Source organism: Salmo trutta, chromosome 10 (assembly GCF_901001165.1).
Source record: "Salmo trutta chromosome 10, fSalTru1.1, whole genome shotgun sequence".
NCBI lineage: Eukaryota > Metazoa > Chordata > Actinopteri > Salmoniformes > Salmonidae > Salmo > Salmo trutta.
Genome location: NC_042966.1, coordinates 22,792,865 through 22,818,229, shown reverse-complemented (window position 1 = coordinate 22,818,229; position 25,365 = coordinate 22,792,865). Strand labels below are relative to the sequence as shown.

The following is a 25,365-nucleotide window of genomic DNA, read 5'->3' as shown; positions in this document are numbered from 1 at the left end:
AAAATCAATAGGGGGCCCCCCGGTTGGTAATCCAACAATGATAACAAGTTTAGATAGCTGGCCGCTAAACTAATTTAGTAATCAAAAATGTTTTGCTGACACGGGCTAATTGACTGAATATCAGTGACTGACATAATAATGCGGCCCACCAGTTGCCCATGATCTATATATACACAGGGGACATTTGTAGACGTTCAGAGTTGGAAGATTAGAGGATTTTGTTAAAACAACAGGATAAGAGGTGCTGCTCCTACTGAGCTCCATTATATACATAGGTTACACAGTATCAATACCTCCTTGGCGGGGAATTTCGTGTCCCACTGCTCGCTCCCCATGTCAATGTAGGAGTTGTTGTTCAGATCTATCCCATTTCTGGTTCCTAAGTCATCCTCCGACAGGGCCGAGCTATCCCAGCTGACCACAGGGCAGCTGTCCCCCGTCAGGCCACACCGTCCCAGCAACACACAGGGTACAAAGTTATCTGGGAAACGGGCGTGGCGCATGGTTTTAGGACACACCGCCTGCGTGCTCTTCTCCTCTTTCACCGGGAGGCTCACTGGTGCTTTAGCTATGGCCACTGGCTCCTTTGACTGATCTGAGCTCGCGAAGACTATTGAGGAGCCGCTGCTACTAACTGTACTCTCCTCAATGCTGTGAGATTGGGGTAAAACAAGTTTAGGTTTCTAATATGATACTGAATAATAATTGGTTTTGTAATTCAGTTATATGAGATAATAATTGTACCGTTCTGGCAGCACATGCGTTTCCAGTGGTGAGAGTATTGATGCAGGCTCTGAAATAAAGAAATTGTACCAAATGTAAAATGTGAAAAAACAAGAGAGGTTAGCTATGAATAAATTAAAATCACTTGAATTTCTATACTAGAACATGTCAGAGGAAAGACGTAACGGAACTCACTAGTAAAAGCATGTGTGATATGCTCCATCCAGGCAGTGTGGTAGCCTACTACATTGATGTTCTGAAGACTGGATAACACTTTCACCTCTCTGAGAACCTGAAACAAATACAGGAAAATACTCAATGACTGATAAATTCACTTGTGTCCATTAATACTTCACTGAAGAATACTGCATTTTTGGAACATTAAAACTCAATACATTTTAAATACCTTCATGCAGTCTTCCCTTGAAACGTTGTTGATGAGAATTTTCTTCACAGCATACTTCTGGCCATCCAGCTTGTTTTTTACCTATGACAAAAAATTAAAAGGGGGAATTTATTCCACTGTAGGTTTTATTAATGTATGATTTTTATTTTGACAAGACAGTTCCGTACCTTGAAGACTTTGCCATAGGATCCTTTTCCAAGTCTAGAGAGCTCTTCAAACTCACTGAGGTAGCGAGACGTCTGTGCCTGGAACAGACTCGCTTTTGGTCTACGGTGAGATGAAGAAAATGAGTAAAGAAACAGGTCCTCAAGTTCCTCTCACAACACGAAGTACACAGCAGTACATTTATTTTTATTTCAGTCATTTAGCTGACCCTCTTATCCAGAGCAACTTACAATTAGTGCATTCATCTTAAGATAGCTAGGTGAGACAACACAATCGTATTAAGTACATTTTCCCTCATCCGCAGGAGGTTGGTGGCACCTTCATTGGGGAGGACGGGCTCGTGGTAATGGCTGGAGTGGAACGGTATCAAATACAGTACCAGTCAAAAGTTTGGACACACCTACTCATTCAAGGGTTTTTCTTTATTTTTACTACATTGTAGAATAATAGTGAAGACATCAAAACTATGAAATAACACATATGGAATCATGTCGTAACCAAAAAGTGTTAAACAAATCAAAATATATTATATATTTGAGATTCCTCAAAGTAGCCACCCTTTGCCTTGATGACAGCTTTGCACACTCTTGACATTCTCTCAACTAGCTTCATGAGGCAGCCACAAAAACCATCAAGCGCCATGATGAAACTGGCTCTCATGAGGACCACCACAGGAAATGAAGACCAAGAGTTACCTCTGCTGCAGAGGATAAGTTCATTAGAGTTAACTGCACCTCAGTCATTTCAGCCCAAATAAATGCTTCACAGAGTTCAATTAAGAGACACATCTCAACATCAACTGTTCAGAGGAGACTGCGTGAATCAGGCCTTCATGGTTGAATTGCTGCAAAGAAACCACTACTAAAGGACAACAAAAAGAAGAGACTTGATTGGGCCAAGAAACACGAGCAATGGACATAAGACCAGTGAAAAGTTCAAATTTCTTATTTTTGGTTCTAACCACTGTGTCTTTATGAGACGCAGAGTAGGTGAACGGATGATCTACGCATGTGTGGTTCCCACCGTGAAGCATGGAGGAGGAGGTGTGATGGTGCTTTGCTGGTGACACTGTCTGTGATTTATTTTGAATTCAAGGCACACTTAACCAGCATGACTACCACAGCATTCTGCAGCGATACGCCATCCCATCTGGTTTGCGCTTAGTGGGACTATCATTTATTTTTTCAACAGGACAATGACCCAACACACCTCCAGGCTGTGGGCTGTGTAAGGGCTATTTGACCAAGAAAGCAGAGTGATGGAGTGCTGCATCAGATGACCTGGCCTGCACAATCACCCGACCTCAACCCAACTGAGATGGTTTGGGATGAGTTGGACAGCAGAGTGAAGGAAAAGCAGTCAACAAGTGCTCAGCATATGTGGGAACTCCTTCCAGACTGTTGGAAAAGCATTCCAGGTGAAGCTAGTTGACAGAATGCCACGAGTGTGCAAAGCTGTCATCAAGGCAAAGGGTGGCTACTTTGAAGAATCTAAAATCTAAAATATATTTTGATTTGTTTAACACTTTTTTGGTGACTACATGATTCCATGTGTTATTTCATAGTTTTGATGTCTTCACTATTATTCTACATTGTAGAAAATAGTAAAAATAAAGAAAAACCCTTGAATGAGTAGTTGCGTCTAAACTTTCGACTGGTACTGAACACCCAACACATGATTTCCATGCGTTTGATGCCATTCATTCCGCTCCGTTCCAGCCATTATTATGAGCTGTCCTCCCCTTAGCAGCCTCCTGTGCCCTCAACAAAGTTACTAAGCTTACCTTAACATAAGGCTCTGGGTGTCTGTATTCAATAACATTTGACCCTGAAATAGCAGCGAAAAAAAACTGGTCAGTGAGTGAACATCAATGATAAACAAGAAATCTGACCAGGCATGTCCCGCATTACATTATCACTAGATGGACACATCAAGTGTTACCTGTGGAAAGAAGGAGGGGCTGACAGCATGCAGTAGTTCAGTGAAGGCTCTGTTGTATTGAAGTCTGACCGTGCTGAACTCCTCACTGATGGCCAATGGGGAGAGGAGGTTCTTCGCTGCTAAATGCTGACCAATGGCTGGAGAGGACAGCAAAGGCAAGGAAGTCATTCACTGTGTTGTTGTTAAGTTATTTTTTAGACTTTTTACACAAAAAAATTATCTTTCCTGAAGTCAGCGATGCAAAAGTGTTGCAAAAACACAGACAAAAACAGAGTTTACCGAGTTACTTAGTTGAAAATAATCATATTCTAACCTCTACAACAACCAGAGAATGTTCATGTTTTACTGATAGAGATAGAGTTTAGTCGATCCTCTTTACCTTTGAACAGCATATGTGAGCGGGTCGGGTCGCTCTCATAGACAAAGCACAGGTGTTCCAGCAGGGAGCCCAGCAGCAGGTGGTTGGGGATGGCTGAGGCAAACTCCTGGATGGACGGGTACTGTTTGCCTGCCATCAGAACCTCACAGTTGTTATCAGAGTCTGACGCTGTGTTTACATAGAGAATGAGAAACAGTACAGAGGAGAGCGTGGTAAGTGTTTGTAACAAGATTATAGATTATGTAATAGATTGCTTTTATCCAAAGTTGTTTCAACGGTAAACTGTCCCCTCCAAAACTTCCTTGTAGCTAGGAGATGATGCCCAACATAATGTAACAAAAACACTTTAATACCCCTTTATAGCGAAATTAGTTATTTGTAAAAATGTAAGGGGGAAGGATGTAGCCACAGTATATATATTTTATCTGCCCCATGGTACTGATGATGGGGGTGTGGCGCAAAAGCAGCCCTCAAAATTGGTTGTGACTAAATAGAGTATGACCGGAAGTTACTTTTCGTAGCAAGTTAGGAGAGCATTTTAGCTAACCCTAACCCAAGTCTCCTAACCTGCTGCATAAAGTCACTTCCAAATATATAAAATTGGTTTAGCTCACATAATATTTTTGAATACAGCGCCCTCTAAATCAGTCAACCTGGGTTTATACAAATCATTTGTCTGAACGTCCAAAACTGGCCATGGCCCGGTTTCCCGATAGCGATGGAACTTTTAGGCTTACGAGTGTTTCAACTATGCATCTTTTCTACAATGGCCGAAGATGTAACATTCCATTACCAAAACACCACGCAGAGAGAACGGTAGCTAAGTGCGTCATTGGAGCAGGTTTCGATACTGTAGGAGCTGATCTGTGGTTAGTATTGTGAAATTATTCTAATATTGAAGTAAGATTTGAATGGAGAAAGCTGATCCAAGAGCAGCGCTCTCTTTCTTTTGATCCTATGAAAGATATTACCACCTATGGCTGCAAATATTGAGACGACTTATTCTGACAATAGTGTGCAATTCGGGGGGCGTTCATGCATCTGCAGGAACGCCCACCTTCAAGCACCCCATTGGTTCCTTCATGAACACCCCCCATTGGTTACTGTATGAATGCCTGAGACGTAAACTGAACAAGTCCCACAGACATGTGACTAACAGAAATTGAATAATGTGTCCCTGAACAAAGGGGGGGGGGTCAAAATCAAAAGTAACAGTCAGTATCTGGTGTGACCACCAGCTGCATTAAGTACTGCAGTGAATCTCCTCCTCATGGACTGCACCAGATTTGCCAGTTCTTGCTGTGAGATGTTACCCCACTCTTCCACCAAGGCACCTGCAAGTTCCCGGACATTTCTGGGGGGAATGGCCCTAGCCCTCACCCTCCGATCCAACAGGTCCCGGATGTGCTCAATGGGATTGAGAGCCGGGCTCTTTGCTGGCCATGGCAGAACACTGACATTCCTGTCTTGCAGGAAATCACGCACAGAATGAGCAGTATGGCTGGTGGCATTGTCATGCTGGAGGGTCATGTCAGGATCAGCCTGCAGGAAGGGTACCACATGAGTGAGGAGGATGTCTTCCCTGTAACGCACAGTGTTGAGATTGCAGGCAATGACAACAAGCTCAGTCTGATGATGCTGTGACACACCGCCCCAGACCATGAGGGAACCTCCACCTCCAAATCGATCCCGCTCCAATATACAGGCCTCGGTGTAACGCTCATTCCTTTGATGATAAACGCGAATCTGACCATCACCCCTGGTGAGACAAAAAATAACACGTTTTGCCAGTCCTGTCTGGTCCAGCGATGGTGGGTTTGTGCCCATAGGTGACGTTGTTGCCGGTGATGTCTGGTGAGGACCTGCCTTGACTTTGTTGTCCTTAAGCCATTTTGCCACACCTTTGGAAGTATGCTTGGGGTCATTGTCCATTTGGAAGACCCATTTGCGTCCCAGCTTTAACTTCCTGACTGATGTCTTGAGATGTTGCTTCAATATATCCACATCATTTTCCTCCCTCATGATGCCATCTATTTTGTGAAGTGCACCAGTCCCTCCTGCATCAAAGCACCCCCACAACATGATGCTGCCACCCCCGTGCCTCACGGTTGGGATTGTGTTCTTCGGCTTGCAAGCCTCCCCCTTTTTCCTCCTAACGTAAAGATGGTCATTATGGCCAAACAGTTCTATTTTTGTTTCATCAGACCAGAGAACATTTCTCCAAAAAGTATGATCTTTGTCCCCATGTGCAGTTGCAAACCGTAGTCTGGCTTTTTTATGGCGGTCTTGGAGCAGTGGCTTCTTCCTTGCTGAGCGGTCTTTCAGTTTGTGTCGACATAGGACTCGTTTTACTGTGGATATAGATACTTTTGTACCCGTTTCCTCCAGCATCTTCACAAGGTCCTTTGTTGTTGTTCTGGGATTGATTTTCACTTTTCGCACCAAAGTACGTTCTAGAGGTCGACCGATTAATCGGAATGGCCGATTAATTAGGGCCGATTTCAAGTTTTCATAACAATCGGTAATCTGTATTTTTTTTTAAAAAACACCTTTATTTAACTGGACAAGTCAGTTAAGAACACATTCTTATTTTGAATGACGGCCTAGGAACGGTGGGTTAACTGCCTTGTTCAGGGGCAGAACGACAGATTTTTACCTTGTCAGCTCGGGGATTCAATCTTGCAACCTTACGGTTAACTAGTCCAACGCTCTAACCACCTGCTTTACATTGCACTCCACGAGGAGCCTGCCTGTTACGCGAATGCAGTAAGAAGCCAAGGTAAGTTGCTAGCTAGCATTAAACTTACCTACTAAAAAACATTCAATCAATCAATCATACAATCAATCATAATCACTAGTTAACTACACATGGTTGATGATATTGCAAGTTTATCTAGCCTGTCCTGCGTTGCATATAATCGATGCGGTGCGCATTCGCGAAAAAGGACTGTCGTTGCTCCAACGTGTACCTAACCATAAACATCAATGTCTTTCTTAAAATCAATACACAAGTATATATTTTTAAACCTGCATATTTAGCTAAAAGAAATCCAGGTTAGCAGGCAATATTAACCAGGTGAAATTGTGTCACTTCTCTTGCGTTCATTGCACGCAGAGTCAGGGTATATGCAACAGTTTGGTCCGCCTGGCTCGTTGCGAACTAATTTGCCCGAATTTTACGTAATTATGACATAACATTGAAGGTTGTGCAATGTAACAGGAATATTTAGACTTAGGGATGCCACCCGTTAGATAAAATACGGAACGGTTCCGTATTTCACTGAAAGAAACTTGTTTTCGAGATGATAGTTTCCGGATTCGACCATATTAATGACCTAAGGCTCGTATTTCTGTGTGTTTATTATATTATAATTAAGTCTATGATTTGATAGAGCAGTCTGACAGAGCGGTGGTAGGCACCACCAGGCTCGTAAGCATTCATTCAAACAGCACTTTTGTGCGTTTTGCCAGCAGCTCTTCGCAATGCTTCAAGCATTACGCTGTTTATGAATTCAAGCCTATCAACTCCCGAAATCAGGCTGGTGTAACCGATGTGAAATGGCTAGCTAGTTAGCGGGGTGCGCGCTAATAGCGTTTCAAACATCACTCGCTCTGAGACTTGGAGTAGTTGTTCCCCTTGCTCTGCATGGGTAACGCTGCTTCGAGGGTGGCTGTTGTCGATGTGTTCCTGGTTCGAGCCCAGGTAGGAGCGAGGAGAGGGACGGAAGCTATACTGTTACACTGGCAATACTAAAGTGCCTATAAGAACATCCAATAGTCAAAGGTATATGAAATACAAATCGTATAGAGAGAAATAGTCCTATAATTCCTATAATAACTACAACCTAAAACTTCTTACCTGGGAATATTGAAGACTCATGTTAAAAGGAACCACCTGCTTTCATATGTTCTGAGCAAGGAACTTAAACGTTAGCTTTCTTACATGGCACATATTGCACTTTTACTTTCTTCTCCAACACTTTGTTTTTGCATTATTTAAACCAAATTGAACATGTTTCATTATTTATGAGACTAAATTGATTTTATTGATGTATTAAGTTAAAATAAGTGTTCATTCAGTATTGTTGTAATTGTCATTATTACAAATAAATAAATATAAAACATTTTTAAAAATAAAGAAAGAAAAAGTAAAACAAATTAGCCCATTAATCGGTATCAGCTTTTTTGGTCCTCCAATAATCGGTTTCCCATGATGTCAAGCAAAGAGGCACTAAGTTTGAAGGTAGGCCTTGAAATACATCCACAGGTACACCTCCAATTGACTCAAATTATGTCAATTAGCCTATCAGAACCTTCTAAAGCCATGACATCATTTTCCGGAATTGTCCAAGCTGTTTAAAGGCACAGTCAACTTAGTGTATGTAAACTTCTGACCCACTGGAATTGTGATACAGTGAATTATAAATCAAATAATCTGTCTAAAAATTTTTGGGAAAATTTCCTTTGTCATGCACAAAGTAGATGTCCTAACCAACTTGCCAAAACTATAGTGTTAACAAGAAATTTGTGGAGTGTTTGAAAAACAAGTTTTAATGACTCCAACCTAGGTATATGTAAACTTCCGACTTCAGCTGTAAAAATATATATATTTTTTTACCTTTATTTAAGTAGGCAAGTTATTTTTTTAATTGAACCTTTATTTAACCAGGAAAAGCCCATTGAGACGCAGTCTCTCTTTTTCAAGGGAGACCTGACCAAGGCGGCAGCAACAATCAATATCACAGAATTAAAACATACAACATGATCCAGCCTTAAAAAAGCATTTACACTCCTCCATAACAGTCTCCCATCAATATTTTCAATTAATTCAGTGGCACTAACATATCTAGATGATGGCGCCGAAGATAATGGCTGACTTTTTACATGCCAGTAACCAATTGTGCTATTTTGTTCGTAACTTATTTTTTTACTTACTTTGTACATAATATTGCTGCTACCATCTCTTATGACTGAAAATAACTTCTGGACATCAGAACTGGGATGACTCACCACGAACTGGAAGAAGCTTTTTTCTTTAACGAGTCCAACGAGAAAGATAAACTGCTCTCCCAGGAACAGGCCCAAATCCCCGTCATTTGCGTGTAGAAAACACAGAGGAAAAGAGGACGCAAATCGGGCTGCCTCTTGAGAATCCGTAGGCGAGCGAGTAAACTCCCACTGCCATCAATTCTACTTCCTAACATGCAATCATTGGAAAATAAAATTGATGACTTACCAATATCCTACCAACAGGACATTAAGAACTGTAATATCTTATGTTTCACCGAGTCGTGGCTGAATGACGACACTGATAATATAGAGCTGGAGGGATTTTCAATGCACCGGCAGAACAGAAACGCTACGTCTGGTAAGACGAGGGGTGTGTGTCTTTTTGTCAATAACAGCTGGTGCGCGATGTCTAATATTAAAGAAGTCTCAAGGTATTGCTCGCTTGAGGTAGAGTACCTTATAAGCTGTAGACCACACTATCTACCAAGAGAGTTCTCATTTATATTATTTGGAGTCGTCTATTTACCACCACAGACTGTTGCTGGCACTAAGACCGCACTCAACGAGCTGTGTAAGGCCGTAAGCAAACAAGAAAATGCTCACCCAGAAGCGGTGCTCCCAGTGGCTGGGGACTATAATGCAGGCAAACTAAAATCAATTTTACCAAATTTCTACCAGCATGTCACATGCAACCAAAAAAAAAAAATAATAAAAAAAAAAAACTCCAGACCAGCTTTACTCCACACACAGAGATGCATACAAAGCTCTCCCCCGCCCTCCATTTGGCAAATCTGACCATAATTCTATCCTAATGATTCCAGCTTACAAGCAAAAACTAAAGCAGGAAGCACAGTGACTCGCTCAATACGGAAGTGGTCAGATGACGCGGATGCTATGCTGCAGGACTGTTTTGCTAGCACAGACTGGAATATGTTCCGGGATTCATCCAATGGCATTGAAGAGTATACCACATCAGTCATATCCCAACCAGAAGCCATGGATTACAGGCAACATCCAAATCCAGCTAAAGGCTAGAGCTGCCGCTTTCAATAAGCGGGACACTAATCCGGACGCCTATGAGAAATCCCACTATGCCCTCCGACGACCCATCAAACAAGCTAATCGACAATACAGGATTAAGATTGAATCCTACTACACCGGCTCTGACACTCGTCAGATGTGGCAGGGCTTGAAAACTATTACGGACAACAAAGGGAAACCCAGAAGCGAGTTGCCCAGTGACGTGAGCCTACCAGACGACCTAAATGCCTTTTATGCACGCTTCAAGGCAAGCAACACTGAAGCATGCACGAGAGCACCAGCTGTTCTGGATGACTGTGTGATAATGCTCTCGGTAGCCGATGTGAGCAAGACCTTTAAACGGGTCAACATTCACAAAGCCGCGGGGCCAGATGGATTACCAGGATGTGTACTCAAAGCATGTGCGAATCAACTGGCAAGTGTCTTCACTGACATTTTCAAAATCTCCCTGACTGAGTTTGTAATACCTACATGTTTCAAACAGACCACCATAGTACCTGTGGCCAAGGAAGCGAAGGTAACCTGCCTAAATGATTACCGCCCCGTAGTACTCACGTCGGTAGCCATGAAGTGCTTTGAAAAGCTGATCATGGCTCACATCAACAGAATCCTCCCGGATACCCTAGACCCACTCCAATTCACATACCGCCCCAACAGATCCACAGATGACGCAATCTCAATCACACTCCACATTGCCCTTTCCCACTTGGACAAAAGGAACACCTATGTGAGAATGCTGTTCATTGACTACAGCTCAGCGTTCAACACCATAGTGCCCACAAAGGTCATCACTAAGCTAAGGACCCTGGGACTAAACACCTCCCTCTGCAACTGGATCCTGGACTTCCTGATGGGCCACCCCCAGGTGGTAAGGGTAGGCAACAACACGTCTGCCACGCTGATCCTTAACACTGGGGCCCCTCAGGAGTGTGTACTTAGTCCCCTCCTGTACTCCCTGTTCACCCACAACTGAGTGGCGACACACGATTTCAACACCATCATTAAATCTGCTGACGACACAACTGTGGTAGGTAGGCCTGATCACCGACAACGATGAGACAGCCTATAGGGAGGTAAGAGAACTGGCAATGTGGTGTCAGGACAACAACCTCTCCCTCAATGTGAGCAAGACAAAAGGAGCTGATCGTGGACTACAGGAAAAGGAGGGCCGAACATGCCCCCCCATTAACATCAATGGGGCTGTAGTGGAGCGGGTTGAGAGTTTCAAGTTCCTTGGTGTCCACATCACCAACGATCTATCATGGTCCAAACACACCAAGACAGTCATGAAGAGGGCACGACAAAACCTTTTCCCACTCAGGAGACTGAAAAGATTTGGCATGGGTCCCCAGATCCTCAAAAAGCTATACAGCTGCACCATCGAGAGCATCCTGACCAGTTGCATAACCGCCTGGTATGGCAACTGTTCGGCATCTGACCGTAAGGCGCTACAGAGAGTAGTGCGTACGGCCTAGTACATCAGTGGGGGCAAGCCTCCTGCAATCCAGGACCTATATAATAGGCGGTGTCAGAGGAAAGCCCATAAAATTGTCAGAGACTTCAGTCACCCAAGTCATAGAACGTTTTCTCTGCTACCGCACAGTAAGCGGTACCGGAGCGCCAAGTCTAGGACCAAAAGGCTCCTTAACAGCTTCTACCCCCAAGCCATAAGACTGCTGAACAATTAATCAAATGGCCACCACCCCTCCATTTGTTTTGTACACTGCTGCTACTCGCTGTTATTATCTATGCATTGTTACTTCACCCCTACCTACGTGTACAAATTACTTCTAACCTGTACCCCTGCACACTGACTCGGTACCGGTACCCCCTGTATATAGCCTCGTTATTGTTATGTTATTGTGTTACTTTTTACATTAGTTTATTTGGTAAATATTTTCTTAACTCTTCTTGAAATGCACTGTTGGTTAAGTAAGCATTTCACGGTAAGGTCTACACTTGTTGTATTCGGCCCACGTGACAAATAAAGTTAGATTTTATTTTTGATTTGATTGTAGACTATTCCATGCCTCTGGTGCACAAGAAGAGAAGGCAGTCTTGCCTAATACTGTGAATGTCCTGGGGACTTTAAGTAGCAACCAGCTAGCAGACCAGGTATGGTAACTGCTGGTGGTGAAGGAGACCAGACTACAGGAGGTAAAGAGGGAGTTTACCCAAAAGGGCTTTGTAGATGAACACACAAATGTATCTTTCTGCGCATATAAAGTGAGGTTCAACCTACCATTTGGTACAAGGTGCAATGATGGGTGAGTGACTTGGCATTTGTAATAAAGCACACGGATGCATGATAAACAGAGTCCAGTCTCTGTAAGACGGAGGAGGTTGCATGCATATACAACAAGTCACCATAATCAATTACAGCAAGAAAAGTGGCCTGAACAAGCGTCTTTCGAGCCATAAGTGGGAAGCAATCCTAATTACAAAAATTAAAACCCAATTTCAATTTAAGCTTCCTCACAAGATTATCCACATGAACTTTGAAGGAAAACTTGTCATCCAACCATATACCAAGGTATTTGTAGGAGGACACTTTTTCAATGGATAAGCCACCAGATGTGACAATGCTAACCTTCTCTGGCTGAGTGCGAGCTCTGGTAAAGGTCATGAATTTCATTTTTTGTACATTCAAGACCAGTTTGAGACCATAAAGGGAGGCCTGCAGTGACTGAAAAGCAGTCTGGGGCTCTTCAACAGCCTGAACCAGAGAAGGAGCACATGAATATATGACTGTATCATCTGCATATAGATGTCATTTTGCTAGTTGCATCCCATTTCCCAAATCATTAATAAAAATTGAGAACACAGGAGCTAAAATGGAGCCCTGGGGCACACCTCAAGAAAGCTAGACTTGGGATTGTCAGTTATACGCATTCTGTCAGAAAGATAGTTCCTAAGCCAATTTACTGCCCCTTCACTGAGACCAGTGTTACTGAGTCTCGCTAGCAACAATTCATGGTCTTTCATGTCATCCTACAACCTGCCCTATCTAACTAGTACACCTACTCCCTTTTCTGACAGCTGGAGCAGGAAATACATTCACCCTCTTCCATTGCTGTTATCTACAAATGTATTTGGAACATGAGTTTTTAAATTTAGAATGAAAAAAAATAGGCCTACATCAAGATAACAAGCTAATATGAAGTTAACTAGCTGATTATATTTCACTTTGCTAGCTATAGTATGTAAAATCGGCTAGCTAGCTAACAAGCAGCTCATTAGCCTACACACAGTGGCCTGCTGTAGCTAGCTAGACTGCTAGCTAATACATAGTTTAACATTTTCAAAACGTATTTACTAACTTACTTGAATAGTTTCACACCTACGCCCACGAAGCCGCCAATATTTTGGAGACAAAAGTTGTCAAGAGCGCATTCTGACACACTGGAAGCAATTTACGAACGCACCCTTTGTTCAGTGGACACAGAAAGACGGATAAACCATGTTTAGGGGATCTCTTCTGTGTATAAAGTGATGCAGGTGTGCAAAAAAGCATCTAACGATGCCCTTAGCTGTTCTACAAGTGGTCTGGGGCAGGCGTAAGACTACAAGCATTTTCAAGTGCATTGGTTTTGGGAAACAGCTCGGAGATGTAACGATGTTCTTACGAAGGTGTTAACGACGAATTCATGCCGCGTTCAAAACAACTGGGAACTCTGAATAAAACGAAGTAAGATTATGACGTCAGGGATCTTCAGGTCGGAAAGTCGGTTCTCTAAAAAGAGGCCCGAGTTGGATGACCGTTGAAATCGATTTTTCCCAGTTGGAGCTCATTTTTTCCCCTGGTTTTCCAGGTGTTTTGAACGCACTGAAGTCGGACATTTCCCAGTTGTTTTGAACGCGGCATTAGCTTTTGGGAAAGGGGTCCAGCTCCGATATCGTCTCTCAGAGCAGTCATCCCTCAGGGTCTCTCTGCTACCACCTACTGATATGTAATCTCTCAACGCAGTGCATCTCAGGAAAAGTGGGGGTTTCCAAAGGAGTGGACGTTTCAAAAGGAACCATATCAGGAGAAGTGGGTTTTTAAAAAAGTGCCACTCAAGATGTCCTCTGTGTTATCGGACTTTAGTCATGGTCTGCAGAGATGACAGTAAGGTATTTCAGTTGTGGCAAAACAAAATGTCTATTCACTCACTGAGCTTTGAACTGTATCTACCCGTAGCCATGTATGTAACTTTAAGTTTTTCGTAAATGCTAGTTAACGTTAGCTACCTTATTTTAAAAAGCATTCATTTTACAATGTATTTTATTAAATATTTGAAATAATAATAATAGAAATATCAAGTCATGGCGGTTCTTCTTATATGGTTCCTTTCGAAACGCCCACTCCTTTCATATCCCACTTTTTCTGAGAGATGCAATGCATTGAAAGATGACATTTCAGTAGATGGCAGCATAGAGACCCTGAGGGGTGCCTGCTCTGTGAGTTGCAATGCATTGAAAGATGACATTTCAGTAGATGGCAGCATAGAGACCCTGAGGGGTGCCTGCTCTGTGAGTTGCAATGCATTGAAAGATGACATTTCAGTAGATGGCAGCATAGAGACCCTGAGGGGTGCCTGCTCTGAGAGATGGCGTCGCAACTGGACCCTATTGCAGGTACATTCCGTGGGTAGGTTTACTGACAGCAGGATGACTCCGCCCACAGTACCATACATACGTTCTCTCAATTCTGCCTAGCTAGTTAGATTGAGGCTAGTTAGCACAGCCATATTTGGAGAATCAATTTCAGGTGTCTATCAACTTACTGTCAAATTCAACCTCATCTTCACTGGTGGTCAAATTAAACACACTCCGCTCATGTCTGGTCGTTGTGGTGGTTAGATTTCGGCGAATCAAGGGGTTGATCATGCTGCTGCTACTCGAACTTTCCTTTCTGTGTCCGTTCAGAGAGCTAAACATATTGACGTCGGCGACTTAACCATTTAACTGTGGCATAAATCCATGTACAACTGTAAGAATACTTAGGCTTTAATATTTCGCATGAACGGTAACTACTGTAGGTAGACGTTATTACAAAATAATATTTCCAAAAGCTCGCCAGAGGAGTCCCATACGGTCAAGTGTCATCCATTTCGAACAACACACAGGAAAGAGAGAGTGGGGGCTGTCTTAAAACAGCATGAGCTGAACATTACGTTCAGTTTAATAATTTCACGTCCACTGTGAGGGGAAATTATGAATCAAGTCTGACTTCATTTGTATCATTATATATTGATGAGATTGTATCACTTTTAAACCGTAACCCTATCCATTCATGTAATCCATTACTGCGGTCTTGTTCGTTTTATTATTTTGCGCTACAAGTCAGACATTCCCTGCAGCATCTCATTTCGTCCCTGATCCTGGCAAGGATGATGATGAAATGTTACAAATCTTTATTGGTGACATACAACATGTTTTTTTTATTAATCAGAAAAAATACACATTTTAGAGATGGGCTCAAACGAAAACTACAAGTACTGACTTGTTCAATAGTTCACCCCAGAGTCATATATTTAGTCTATATTCTATGGCTTTGGTTTACCTTTATGCAAAAAATAATTGAATGGTTCTATTGACCGGCAGACATCAGGGGGATTGACCTGCTGGATGGTCTTGGCAAGACGGGATACTGTTTTTGTCAAACAACTTTTTACGTTGATTTGACAAAACGTAAATTCTTTCTAGCCATGACCCTGCTTGGACCCCGCGAACCCTAGATAACTGTTCATGCGCATTGCGCACCAACAACTAACAATAAGAGAACGTCATAACACAGGCACACAAACTGTCTAAGAGGGTTGAATATAATGTAGGCACTAGCGCAGGGGTGGGCAAACTTTATGGCTCGAGGGCCACATCGGGATTTTGAAATTCAACGGAGGGCCGCATTTTTGGGGGGACTAATTGTTTGTCAAAATCTATTTGCGGGGCCTCCCGAGTGGCGCAGCGGTCTAGGGAGGGTGGTGTAGTGGGGGGAGGAAAGGAAAGTGGTGTCTAGTGCTCTATTTCACTAGTCTTACAGGAACAGGACTAATGGAAAGAATTTAATGTACGGTAGGCAGGCCGTGACTGGCCTCACACTCCAGTACAGTAGTTGGCAATGTATGCACATTAAAGTTGGATGCGATCCGCTTAACCAACCACGACGAAGAAGAAGAAGACGAGGAAGAGCAAGCGCTCTGCTCGTGTTCTCTGCGCAGAATCAATCGTGATTAATCAAAAACAAGCGCGCGGATAGATGGACGTCAACATGAGGAGGAAGAGGACTACCTTTGTTTTCATTGCAGCCACTTCAATCTAAATCGCGGTTTACTGATTTTTGTTGTTGTTGCGACAACTGAATTCTGTGAACTTAACGTTAGTTTTCTTACTTACTGACAACATGTATGACAGCTAGCTAGCTGGTTTGTCAGACGCTAGCCATCTAGTTGTATCCGGAATTTGATTTGATGAAATGGTGCTACCAGAGAAAACAGAATCAACAAACAGAATATAGTCCTTATACAGACCGACAGAGTTTTCTTCAAACAGTCGAGATGACGGATGCAAGGTGAGAGGAGTACCCCATCTACATGTTTCCTTGTTCATTGATGTTACACTCAACTGCAAGGAACCATAATTGTGTAGAATGAAAACACCTGCATACATGTACCAAAGCCATTTGTGTCATGATGATTATATTTCATAACAGCTCTGAACCAGCTGGAACCATCAAGGCCATTGACAGGCACTCTGTGCATCAGATCTGCTCTGGACAAGTTGTGTTGACCCTGGCTACAGCTGTCAAGGAACTGGTTGAAAACAGTATTGATGCAGGGGCCACCAATGTTGGTAAGTGCTTTGCAAATACTGTACTGTAAATCGACTGTGGATGTAGTATGGTTTCTGTTTTGGAAATGCGTTGTTGTTGATGTTGCACAAATCCAAAATATGGAGAGTTGTTTCCACCTCATATCTGTAGACATTAAATTGAAGGACAGTGGAACAGAGCTTGTGGAAGTGTCTGACAACGGCAAAGGAGTGGAAGAGGCTAATTTTGAAGGACTAAGTGAGTAACACCATTTATCTGCCAATTGTATGTTTGTATATTGCATACTGTAGTATACTGTATTTATAGGACACTGTACTCAGGCCCTTTATTTTATCCTCCTGCCCACAGCCTTGAAGCACCACACATCGAAGCTGAAGGATTTCTCTGACCTTATCCACGTGGAAACATTTGGCTTCCGAGGGGAAGCCCTCAGCTCTCTTTGTGCCCTCAGGTAAAGCTGTGTTCTATCTCTCTATATCTCCTGGATGGATGGAGAGTATAACGTAGTTGTACTTTTTCTAAGAGTCAGATGCAAGTTCCCTACTCTCCTCTGCAGTATTATCAGCTGAGCTCCTCTCTTCTCTCCCCAGTGACCTCAGTGTTGTGACCTGTCATGAGGCTGCCCAGGTGGGCACCAAGCTGGTGTTTGACCACAACGGTCACCTGACCCAACGGTTGCCCCACCCCAGGCAGCAGGGCACCACGGTCAGCCTTTCGCAGCTCTTCTACACCCTGCCCGTCCGACACAAGGAGTTCCAACGCAACATCAAAAAGGTCAGTTATTATCAAATCAAATTTATTTATAGAGCCCTTACATCAGCTGATGTCACAAAGTGCTGTACAGAAACCCAGCCTAAAACCCCAAACAGCAAGCAATGCAGGTGTAGAAGCACGGTGGCTAGGAAAAACTCCCTAGAAAGGCCAGAACCTAGGAAGAAACAAAGAGAGGAACCAGGCTATGAGGGGTGGCCAGTCTTCTTCTGGCTGTGCCGGGTGGAGATTATAACAGAACATGGCCAAGATGTTCAAATGTTCATAGATGACCAGCAGGGTCAAATAATAATAATCACAGTGGTTGTCGAGGGTGCAACAAGTCAGCACCTCAGGAGTAAATGTCAGTTGGCTTTTCATAACCGATCATTGAGAGTATCTCTACCGCTCCTGCTGTCTCTAGAGAGTTGAAAACAGCAGGTCTGGGACAGGTAGCACGTCCGGTGAACAGGTCAGGGTTCCATAGCCGCAGGCAGAACAGTTGAAACTGGAGCAGCAGCACGGCCAGGTGGACTGGGGACAGCAAGGAGTCATCAGGCCAGATAGTCGTGAGGCATGGTCCTAGGGCTCAGGTCCTCCTCCTCCGAGAGAGAATTAGAGAGGTCCTCCGAGAGAGAGAATTAGAGAGATTAAATTCACACAGGACCCCGGATAAGACAGGAGAAATACTCCAGATATAACAGACTGACCCTAGCCCCCCAACACATTAACTACTGCAGCATAAATACTGGAGGTTATTAGTCACTAGTCAGTCATATTCTTTTGGATCTACACTGAGTGGTGTGTCATGCTGTGGTTGGACAGTACATTACTCAACCACAACAACACAATTGACTAAAATAACAGCACTCCTTTAAAAGGAATGTCAACACACTACTTTGACTGGTTGTATTGTACTGTTTGTATTTTCTTCAGAACTGGTTTAGGGAATGCATAAAGTATTGTGCTCTCACTTTGTATGTGTGCAGGAATACACCAAGATGATTCACGTGCTCCAGTCCTACTGCATCGTCTCTACAGGGGTTCGTATCACCTGCACCAACCAGACGGGACAGGGCAAACGCACCCCGGTCCTCTGCACCAGCGGCAGACAGAGCATGAGGGACAACATTGGAGCCATATTTGGCCCCAAACAGTTGCAGAGTCTGCTTCTATTCCAGCAGCTCTCCCCAACAGACAACATCAAGGAGGATTATGGACTGAGTAATGCAGACCTACCCAAAGACCTCTTCACAATCTCCGGTTTTGTGTCGCGAGGGGATCATGGTGTCGGGAGAAGTGCCACAGACAGACAGTTCTTTTACATCAACAACCGGCCGTGTGATCCTTCTAAGGTCTCCAAGGTTGTGAATGAAGTGTATCACACGTTTAACAGACATCAGTATCCATTTGTTGCATTGAACATCACTGTTGCCTCAGAGTGTGTGGATGTGAATGTCACTCCAGACAAGCGTCAGATCTTCCTCCAGGAGGAGAAGCTCCTGCTAGCCATCCTGAAGAGCTCTCTCATCGCCATGTACGAGACTGGAGTCAACAAGATTAGCCTCAACCACATGTCCTTCTCCACCACCAGTAAACACACTTTACAAGGTTCCTACAGACCAGCAGAGCCTCCATCTGATATGGAAGGATGCCAGGTTCCATCATCTGAGACGGCTCCTGAAGCTGGAGATGATTCAGAATCTGTTATACCAAGCCCCCAGTCTTCTCTCAACTTGGCTGGATTGAAGGCTGCTTTTTCCATGCACAACAGCCCAGGCAGTGGGTCCAAGTCGAGCACTACTAAAGCTGCTAACACTGGTCCAACCCAGAAGAAACTGCAGTCTTTCTTCGGAGGCTCTGACAAGAGTCAGAACACACACGGGCCAAGTTTACAATCTCCTTTGAAATCCAGTCGAGGTGCAGTGAAATGTTCCCCAGTGGGGAGGTCTGTGCTGGTGGGGTTCAGGTATGGAAGGACGCCGGACAGCGACGTAGACTCTGGCAGAGAGAGCGTCCTGTCAGAGCACAGCTCCCCAACAGCCACCCCAGAGAGTCTCTATGCCACTACAGGGTCAGAGTTCAACTCACCAGACATCACAGTAGATGACGAACCCATTATTAAAAGCGAGGCACTCGATGAACCCTTCAATGAGGAACGCACAGTTGCTAAGCACTTCGACCGGCCGATTGAACCACGTATTTCAGAGACGTCTGAGGAGATGAGCTTCAGTCCCAACGCCAAGAAGGCCAAACTAGAGGATGGTCAGTTCTCCTCAGAGTACAAGACCACACATTCAGCCGGTTCGGAAGGATCCTCTGGGTCTAATGTGGACGCACCAGTCTGTGTACAGAAGAGGGCAGTGCCACTGCAGTTCTCTGTACAGGAGCTGTTTGGGAGGGTGAGAAGGCTACAGGAACAGCGTAGAGAGAAGGCTGAAGACGGGCTGCGCTACAGACGCTTCAGAGCCAAAATCAGCCCTGGAGAGAATCAGAGTGCTGAGGATGAGCTGAAGAAAGAGATATGGTGGGAATTTAACTGCTATTTTTGGTAAATTGTAAGGACACATTTTTTTTCCTGACCACTATGTTTGACCTTTTATCTCCATAAAAGAAAGTGGCACAATTTAATCGTATTTTTTTATTGCATTTCTGAACCTATTTTTAGGTGCACGTTGCCTTTGTCAGGGTCGACATAACATGATTATTATCGAGTTATTATACTTAAATCCGTTGAAATGTTCCCATCTGTAATCCCCATAGCAAAGACAGTTTTAAGGACATGGAGATAATCGGCCAGTTTAACCTGGGCTTCATCATAACTAAGCTCAACTCTGACATCTTCATGATAGACCAGCACGCCACAGACGAGAAGTACAACTTCGAGATGCTTCAACAACACACCGCACTGCAAGGACAGCGACTCATTGTGTAAGGAATCACTGACATTCACCACCACTTTCAAATAGGTAACTTAACTCCTTTTGTGTTAAACGTATTTGTTTTTATGGTGTTCTCAGTCCACAGAATCTCCACCTCACAGCAGTCAGCGAGAACGTTCTCTTGGAGAACCTTGAGATCTTCAGAAAGAATGGCTTTGATTTCCTCATAGATGAGGAGGGTAAGAAAAATTGAAAACAACACGCTCACTCACTCCTATATTTAGTGGGGTAAAATATACCTTGCCATAAGAAATTAGAATAACATTCCCCAAAAGGTAGATTTCAAACTAGTATGCATGGGTATGGCTCCTATCTGTTTTCTGATTCTGAGTTCCATTGCTCTCTGTGTTCCAGCCCAGGTGATGGAGCGGGTGAAGCTGGTATCCCTGCCAACCAGTAAGAACTGGACATTTGGTCCGGGGGACATCGAGGAGCTCATCTTCATGTTGAGTGACAGCCCAGGGGTCATGTGTCGGCCATCTCGTGTCAGGCAGATGTTCGCCTCCAGGGCCTGCAGGAAGTCGGTAAGTGTCTGTTACAGTTGAAGTTGGATGTTTACATACACCTTAGCCAAATACATTTAACTCAGTTTTTCACAATTCCTGACATTTAATCCTAGTAAAAATTGTCTTCGGTCAGTTAGGATCACCACTTTATTTTAAGAATGTGAAATGTCAGAATAATAGTAGAGAGAATAATTTATTTCAGCTTATTTCTTTCATCACATTCCCAGTGGGTCAGAAGTTTACATGCACTCAATTAGTATTTGGTAGCATTGCCTTTAAATTGTTTAACTTGGGTCAGACGTTTCGGGTAGCCTTCCACAAGCTTCCCACAATAAGTTGGGTGAATTTTGGCCCATTCCTCCTGACAGAGCTGGTGTAACTGAGTCAGGTTTGTAGGCCTCCTTGCTCGCACACGCTTTTTCAGTTCTGACCACAAATGTTCTATGGGATTGAGGTCAGGGCTTTGTGATGGCCACTCCAATACCTTGACTTTGTTGTCCTTAAGCCATTTTGCCACAACTTTGCCACAACATTATCCATTTGGAAGACCCATTTGCGACTAAGCTTTAACTTCCTGACTTTTGTCTTGAGATGTTGCTTCAATATATCCACCAAATTTTCCTCCCTCATGATGCCATCTATTTTGTGACATCCACCAGTCCCTCCTGCAGCAAGCACCCCCACAACATGATGCTGCCACCCCTGTGCTTCACAGTTGGGATGGTATTTTTCGGCTTGCAAGGCTCCCCCTTTTTCCTCCAAACAACAATGGTCATTATGGCCAAACAGTTAAATTTTTGTTCCATCAGACCAGAGGACATTTTTCCAAAAAGTGCGATCTTTGTCCCCATGTGCAGTTGCAAACCGTAGTCTGGCTTTTTTATGGCGGTTTTGGAGCAGTGGCTTCTTCCTTGCTGAGCGGCCTTTCAGGTTATGTCGATATAGAACTCGTTTTACTGTGGATATAGATACTTTTGTACCTGTTTCCTCCAGCATCTTCACAAGGTCCTTTGCTGTTGTTCTGGGATTGATTTGCACTTCTTGCACCAAAGTACGTTCATCTCTGGGAGACAGAACTCGTCTCCTTCCTAAGCGGTATGACGGCTGCGTGGTCCCATGGTGTTTATACTTGCGCACTATTGTTTGTACAGATGAACGTGGTACCTTCAGGCGTTTGGAAATTGCTCCCAAGGATGAACCAGACTTGTGGAGGTCTACAATTGTTTTTCTGAGGTCTTGGCTGATTTCTTTTGATTTTCCCATGATGTCAAGCAAAGAGGCACTAAGTTTGAAGGTAGGCCTTGAAATACATCCACAGGTACACCTCCAATTGACTCAAATTATGTCAATTAGCCTATAAGAAGCTTCAAAAGCCATGACATCATTTTATGGGATTTTCCAATCTGTTTAAAGGCACAGCCAACTTAGTGTATGTAAACTTCTGACCCACTAGAATTTGTGATACAGTGAATTATAAGTGAAATAATCTGTCTGTAAACAATTGTTGGAAAAGATTACTTGTCATGCACAAAGTAGATGTCCTAACCGACTTGCCAAAACTATAGTTTGTTAACAAGAAATTTGTGGAGTGGTTGAAAAACGAGTTTTAATGACTCCAACCTAAGTGTATGTAAACTTCTGACTTCAACTGTATTTTCAGAGGGACTTGGTGTGCTTACCATCCACTAAATAAGAATTATTAGTACAAATACACCAGTTATAATGTATGTTATGCAGTGATTGAAAGTGTAAATGTTTTTTTGGTATTTTAAACATACTTTTGCGCTAGTTTTCCAATGACACAATTTTAATTTGTGCCCTGGTCCAATGATGCTATGTACTCTGTCTCCCGCGGAAGGTGATGATCGGTACTGCTCTGAGCACCAGTGAGATGAAGAAGCTTGTGGTTCATATGGGGGAGATAGAGCAGCCTTGGAACTGTCCACATGGCAGACCCACTATGAGACACCTTGCAAACTTGAACATCATCTCAGAAGACTGAAGTTTACATTGGTTTGGTTTCTCAACTCAGCTGAACCAGCTCAAACAGATGCACTGAATACATCTCTAAAGGGTGTTGGCCTGCTCTTATCTGAATAGACACTAGGTTGCTTTTCACCCCCAAAACATTGACTAACTCATTATGTAAAACCAAGCACTGTTATATTTTGTTTTTTTGTCAAAACAATCTAACATTTCATCAATTTGACACTGCATGTTCATGTTCAGCCTTCACATTTGTTTTATATTTCTATACATTTTATTATTTTAAGTACGCATTCAATAAAATAATCCAAACACAAATGCTCTGACATAATTTCAGTACATAAACCCAACTTGAATAGAACAATATTTTTTGTGTGTTTGTACAGTAAATACTTTCTTGACATGCTGAGGATAGCGTACTGAGCTCCTTAGCATGGTATGTTTTCGGGCATCGGCTGGATGACCAAGTGAAATGGCAAAAGGGGTTAAACAGAAAAAAACTGAAAACGACCCACAGTCATTAAGTCAACTTTTTGGCATTTGGCTCCAAAGCTGGTGTTGTCTTGGAACCACATGTTGTAGATCAGGGGTGTCAAACTCATTCCATGGAGGGCCTATGCCGTGTTGAAATGCTAATCGACTTGCTGATTTGTTGAATGCGGCACATGTATATCTACAACCAGTTAGCAAGTCAGAAATGTCAGAGTTTCCTAGTTCCGACTAACATGTGAACATGGCATTAGTGTCTGCAAGTTTTTGTTTCCAATTAAGCTCTAGACAACCAGGTGTGGAGAGTTTCTTACTAATTAGTGTCCTTAATTAATCAACCAAGTACAAGGGAGGGGCGGAAACATGCAATCACTCTGCCCTCCGTGTGAATGAGTTTGACACCTGTGTTGTAGATGAAGAGTGGGATAGGACACAGATTTAATGACAACCACCATTCACTGACAACCAATTTGAGAGAAGTCTCTGGTCTTCCAAATATTATTGTCCAAAGGTTAACCATTGCTCATCATTCGCCTCTCTCTCTGAACATGCAACAATGCCTCCATATTGTTTTTTTCCCCATAATAAATTAAGCATACATTGCTCAGCCTGCTAACTACATAATCAATGAAAGCAATCTGCTCACTCAGATATGATGAGGAAAAGTATCAAGAGCAGTTCCATAGTGAAGGTGTGGCATATTTTCAGGGAGAACATGTCTTTAAGGTATTTCATTATGCCATTTCCATATTGTGTCTATATCACATTGTATCCTGAACAAAAATATAAACGCAGCATGTTAAGTGTTGGTCCCATTTTTTATGAGCTGAAATAAAAATTCCCAGAAATGTTCCATATGCACAAAAAGTGTATTTCTCTCAGATTTTGTGTACAAAATTGTTTACATCCCTGTTAGTGAGCATTTTTCCTTTGCCAAGATAATCCATCCACCTGAAAGCTGTGACATATCAAAAATTGGATTAAACAGCATGATCATTACACATGTGCACCTTGTGCTGGGGACAATAAAAGGCAAATGTCCAACAGAGCTGTTGCCAGAGAATTGAATGTTAATTTCTCTACCAATAATCTGCCTCTGACATCGTTTTAGATAAATTGGCACTACATCCAACCGGCCTCACAATCGCAGACCACATGTAACCACCCCAGCCCAGGACATCCACTTCTGGCTTCTTCACCTGTGGGATCGTCTGGGGGGAGCAGAGGAGTATTTCTGCCTGTAATAAAGACCTTTTGTGTGGAAAAACTCATTCTGATTGGCTGGGCTCCCCAGTGGGTGGACCTGGCTCCCAAGTGGGTGGTCCTATGCCCTCTGAGGCCCACCCATGGTTGCGCCACTGCACAGTCATGTGAAATCCATAGATTAGGACCTAATTTATTTCAATTGACTGATTTCCTTCTTTGAAGTGTAACTCAGTAAAATCTTTGAAATTGTTGCATGTTGCATTTATATTTTTGTTCAGGATATAAGATAAAATATATATATTTAACTTTTATTTAACCAGGTAGGCTGTAATATTTGTGTTGTGGAGAAATGACCAAGCAGGAGACGGGAGTACAGTTAGTTTTCGTTTAGTCAAAACCCCTCGTGCTCTACAGCCCCCGGCCCAATAGTACGCATGTGCATTTCCTATTAGGTGTAGTAACATAACACTGCCGTAATACATTACTGCTTAGTAACAGCATAGTAACTAATATAAACAGATGTAGATCCCAGATACTACAGGCCAGTTGAGAACAAGTTCTCATTTACAACTGTGACCTGGCCAAGATAAAGCAAAGCAGTGCGACACAAACAACAACACAGAGTTACACATGGAATAAACAAACATACAGTCAATAACACAATAGAAAAAAGTCTGTACAGTGGGTGCAAATGAGGTAAGATAAGGGAGGTAAGGCAATAAATAGGCCATAGTGGTGATATAATTACAATTTAGCAATTTAAACACTGGAGTGATAGATGTGGAGAAGATGAATGTGCAAGTAGAGATACTGGTGTGCAAAGGAGAAGAAAAAATAACAGTATGGGGATGAGGTAGTTGGTATTTACAGATGGGCTATGTACAGGTGCAGTGATCTGTGAGCTACTCTGACAGCTGGTGCTTAAGGTTAGTGACGGATATATGTCTCCAGTCATTTTTGCAATTTGTTCCAGTCATTGGCAGCAGAGAACTGGAAGGAAAGGCGCC

General features: G+C 43.1%; 2 protein-coding genes across 3 annotated transcripts in view; one reads left to right on the top strand and one right to left on the bottom strand.

Moving 5' to 3' along the window:
• The window catches only part of LOC115201390 (eukaryotic translation initiation factor 2-alpha kinase 1), a 31,004-nt gene extending 16,218 nt beyond the window's left edge, over positions 1-14,786 (bottom strand). The window contains exons 1-9 of one of the 2 annotated variants that reach the window (XM_029764970.1): positions 14,432-14,786; positions 3,615-3,782; positions 3,236-3,372; positions 3,078-3,121; positions 1,297-1,396; positions 1,130-1,210; positions 919-1,015; positions 745-793; positions 294-651 (exon numbers count right to left, since the gene is read on the bottom strand). In XM_029764970.1, the coding sequence (XP_029620830.1) occupies positions 294-651; positions 745-793; positions 919-1,015; positions 1,130-1,210; positions 1,297-1,396; positions 3,078-3,121; positions 3,236-3,372; positions 3,615-3,782; positions 14,432-14,585 (1,188 nt within the window). In that variant the 5' untranslated portion in view covers positions 14,586-14,786. The remainder of the gene's footprint in view (positions 1-293; positions 652-744; positions 794-918; positions 1,016-1,129; positions 1,211-1,296; positions 1,397-3,077; positions 3,122-3,235; positions 3,373-3,614; positions 3,783-14,431) is intronic. The other variant, XM_029764971.1, reaches the window with a different exon arrangement.
• Positions 14,787-15,504: 718 nt separating this feature from the next.
• LOC115201388 (mismatch repair endonuclease PMS2) lies at positions 15,505-22,981 on the top strand. The gene is made up of 10 exons (XM_029764969.1): positions 15,505-16,218; positions 16,360-16,499; positions 16,630-16,716; positions 16,828-16,930; positions 17,070-17,253; positions 18,219-19,756; positions 19,993-20,160; positions 20,250-20,350; positions 20,526-20,695; positions 22,536-22,981. Exons 1-10 carry the CDS (start codon positions 16,118-16,120, stop codon positions 22,677-22,679), a joined length of 2,736 nt encoding a protein of 911 aa, XP_029620829.1. The 5' UTR covers positions 15,505-16,117; the 3' UTR covers positions 22,680-22,981.
• The last annotated feature ends 2,384 nt before the right edge of the window (positions 22,982-25,365 follow it).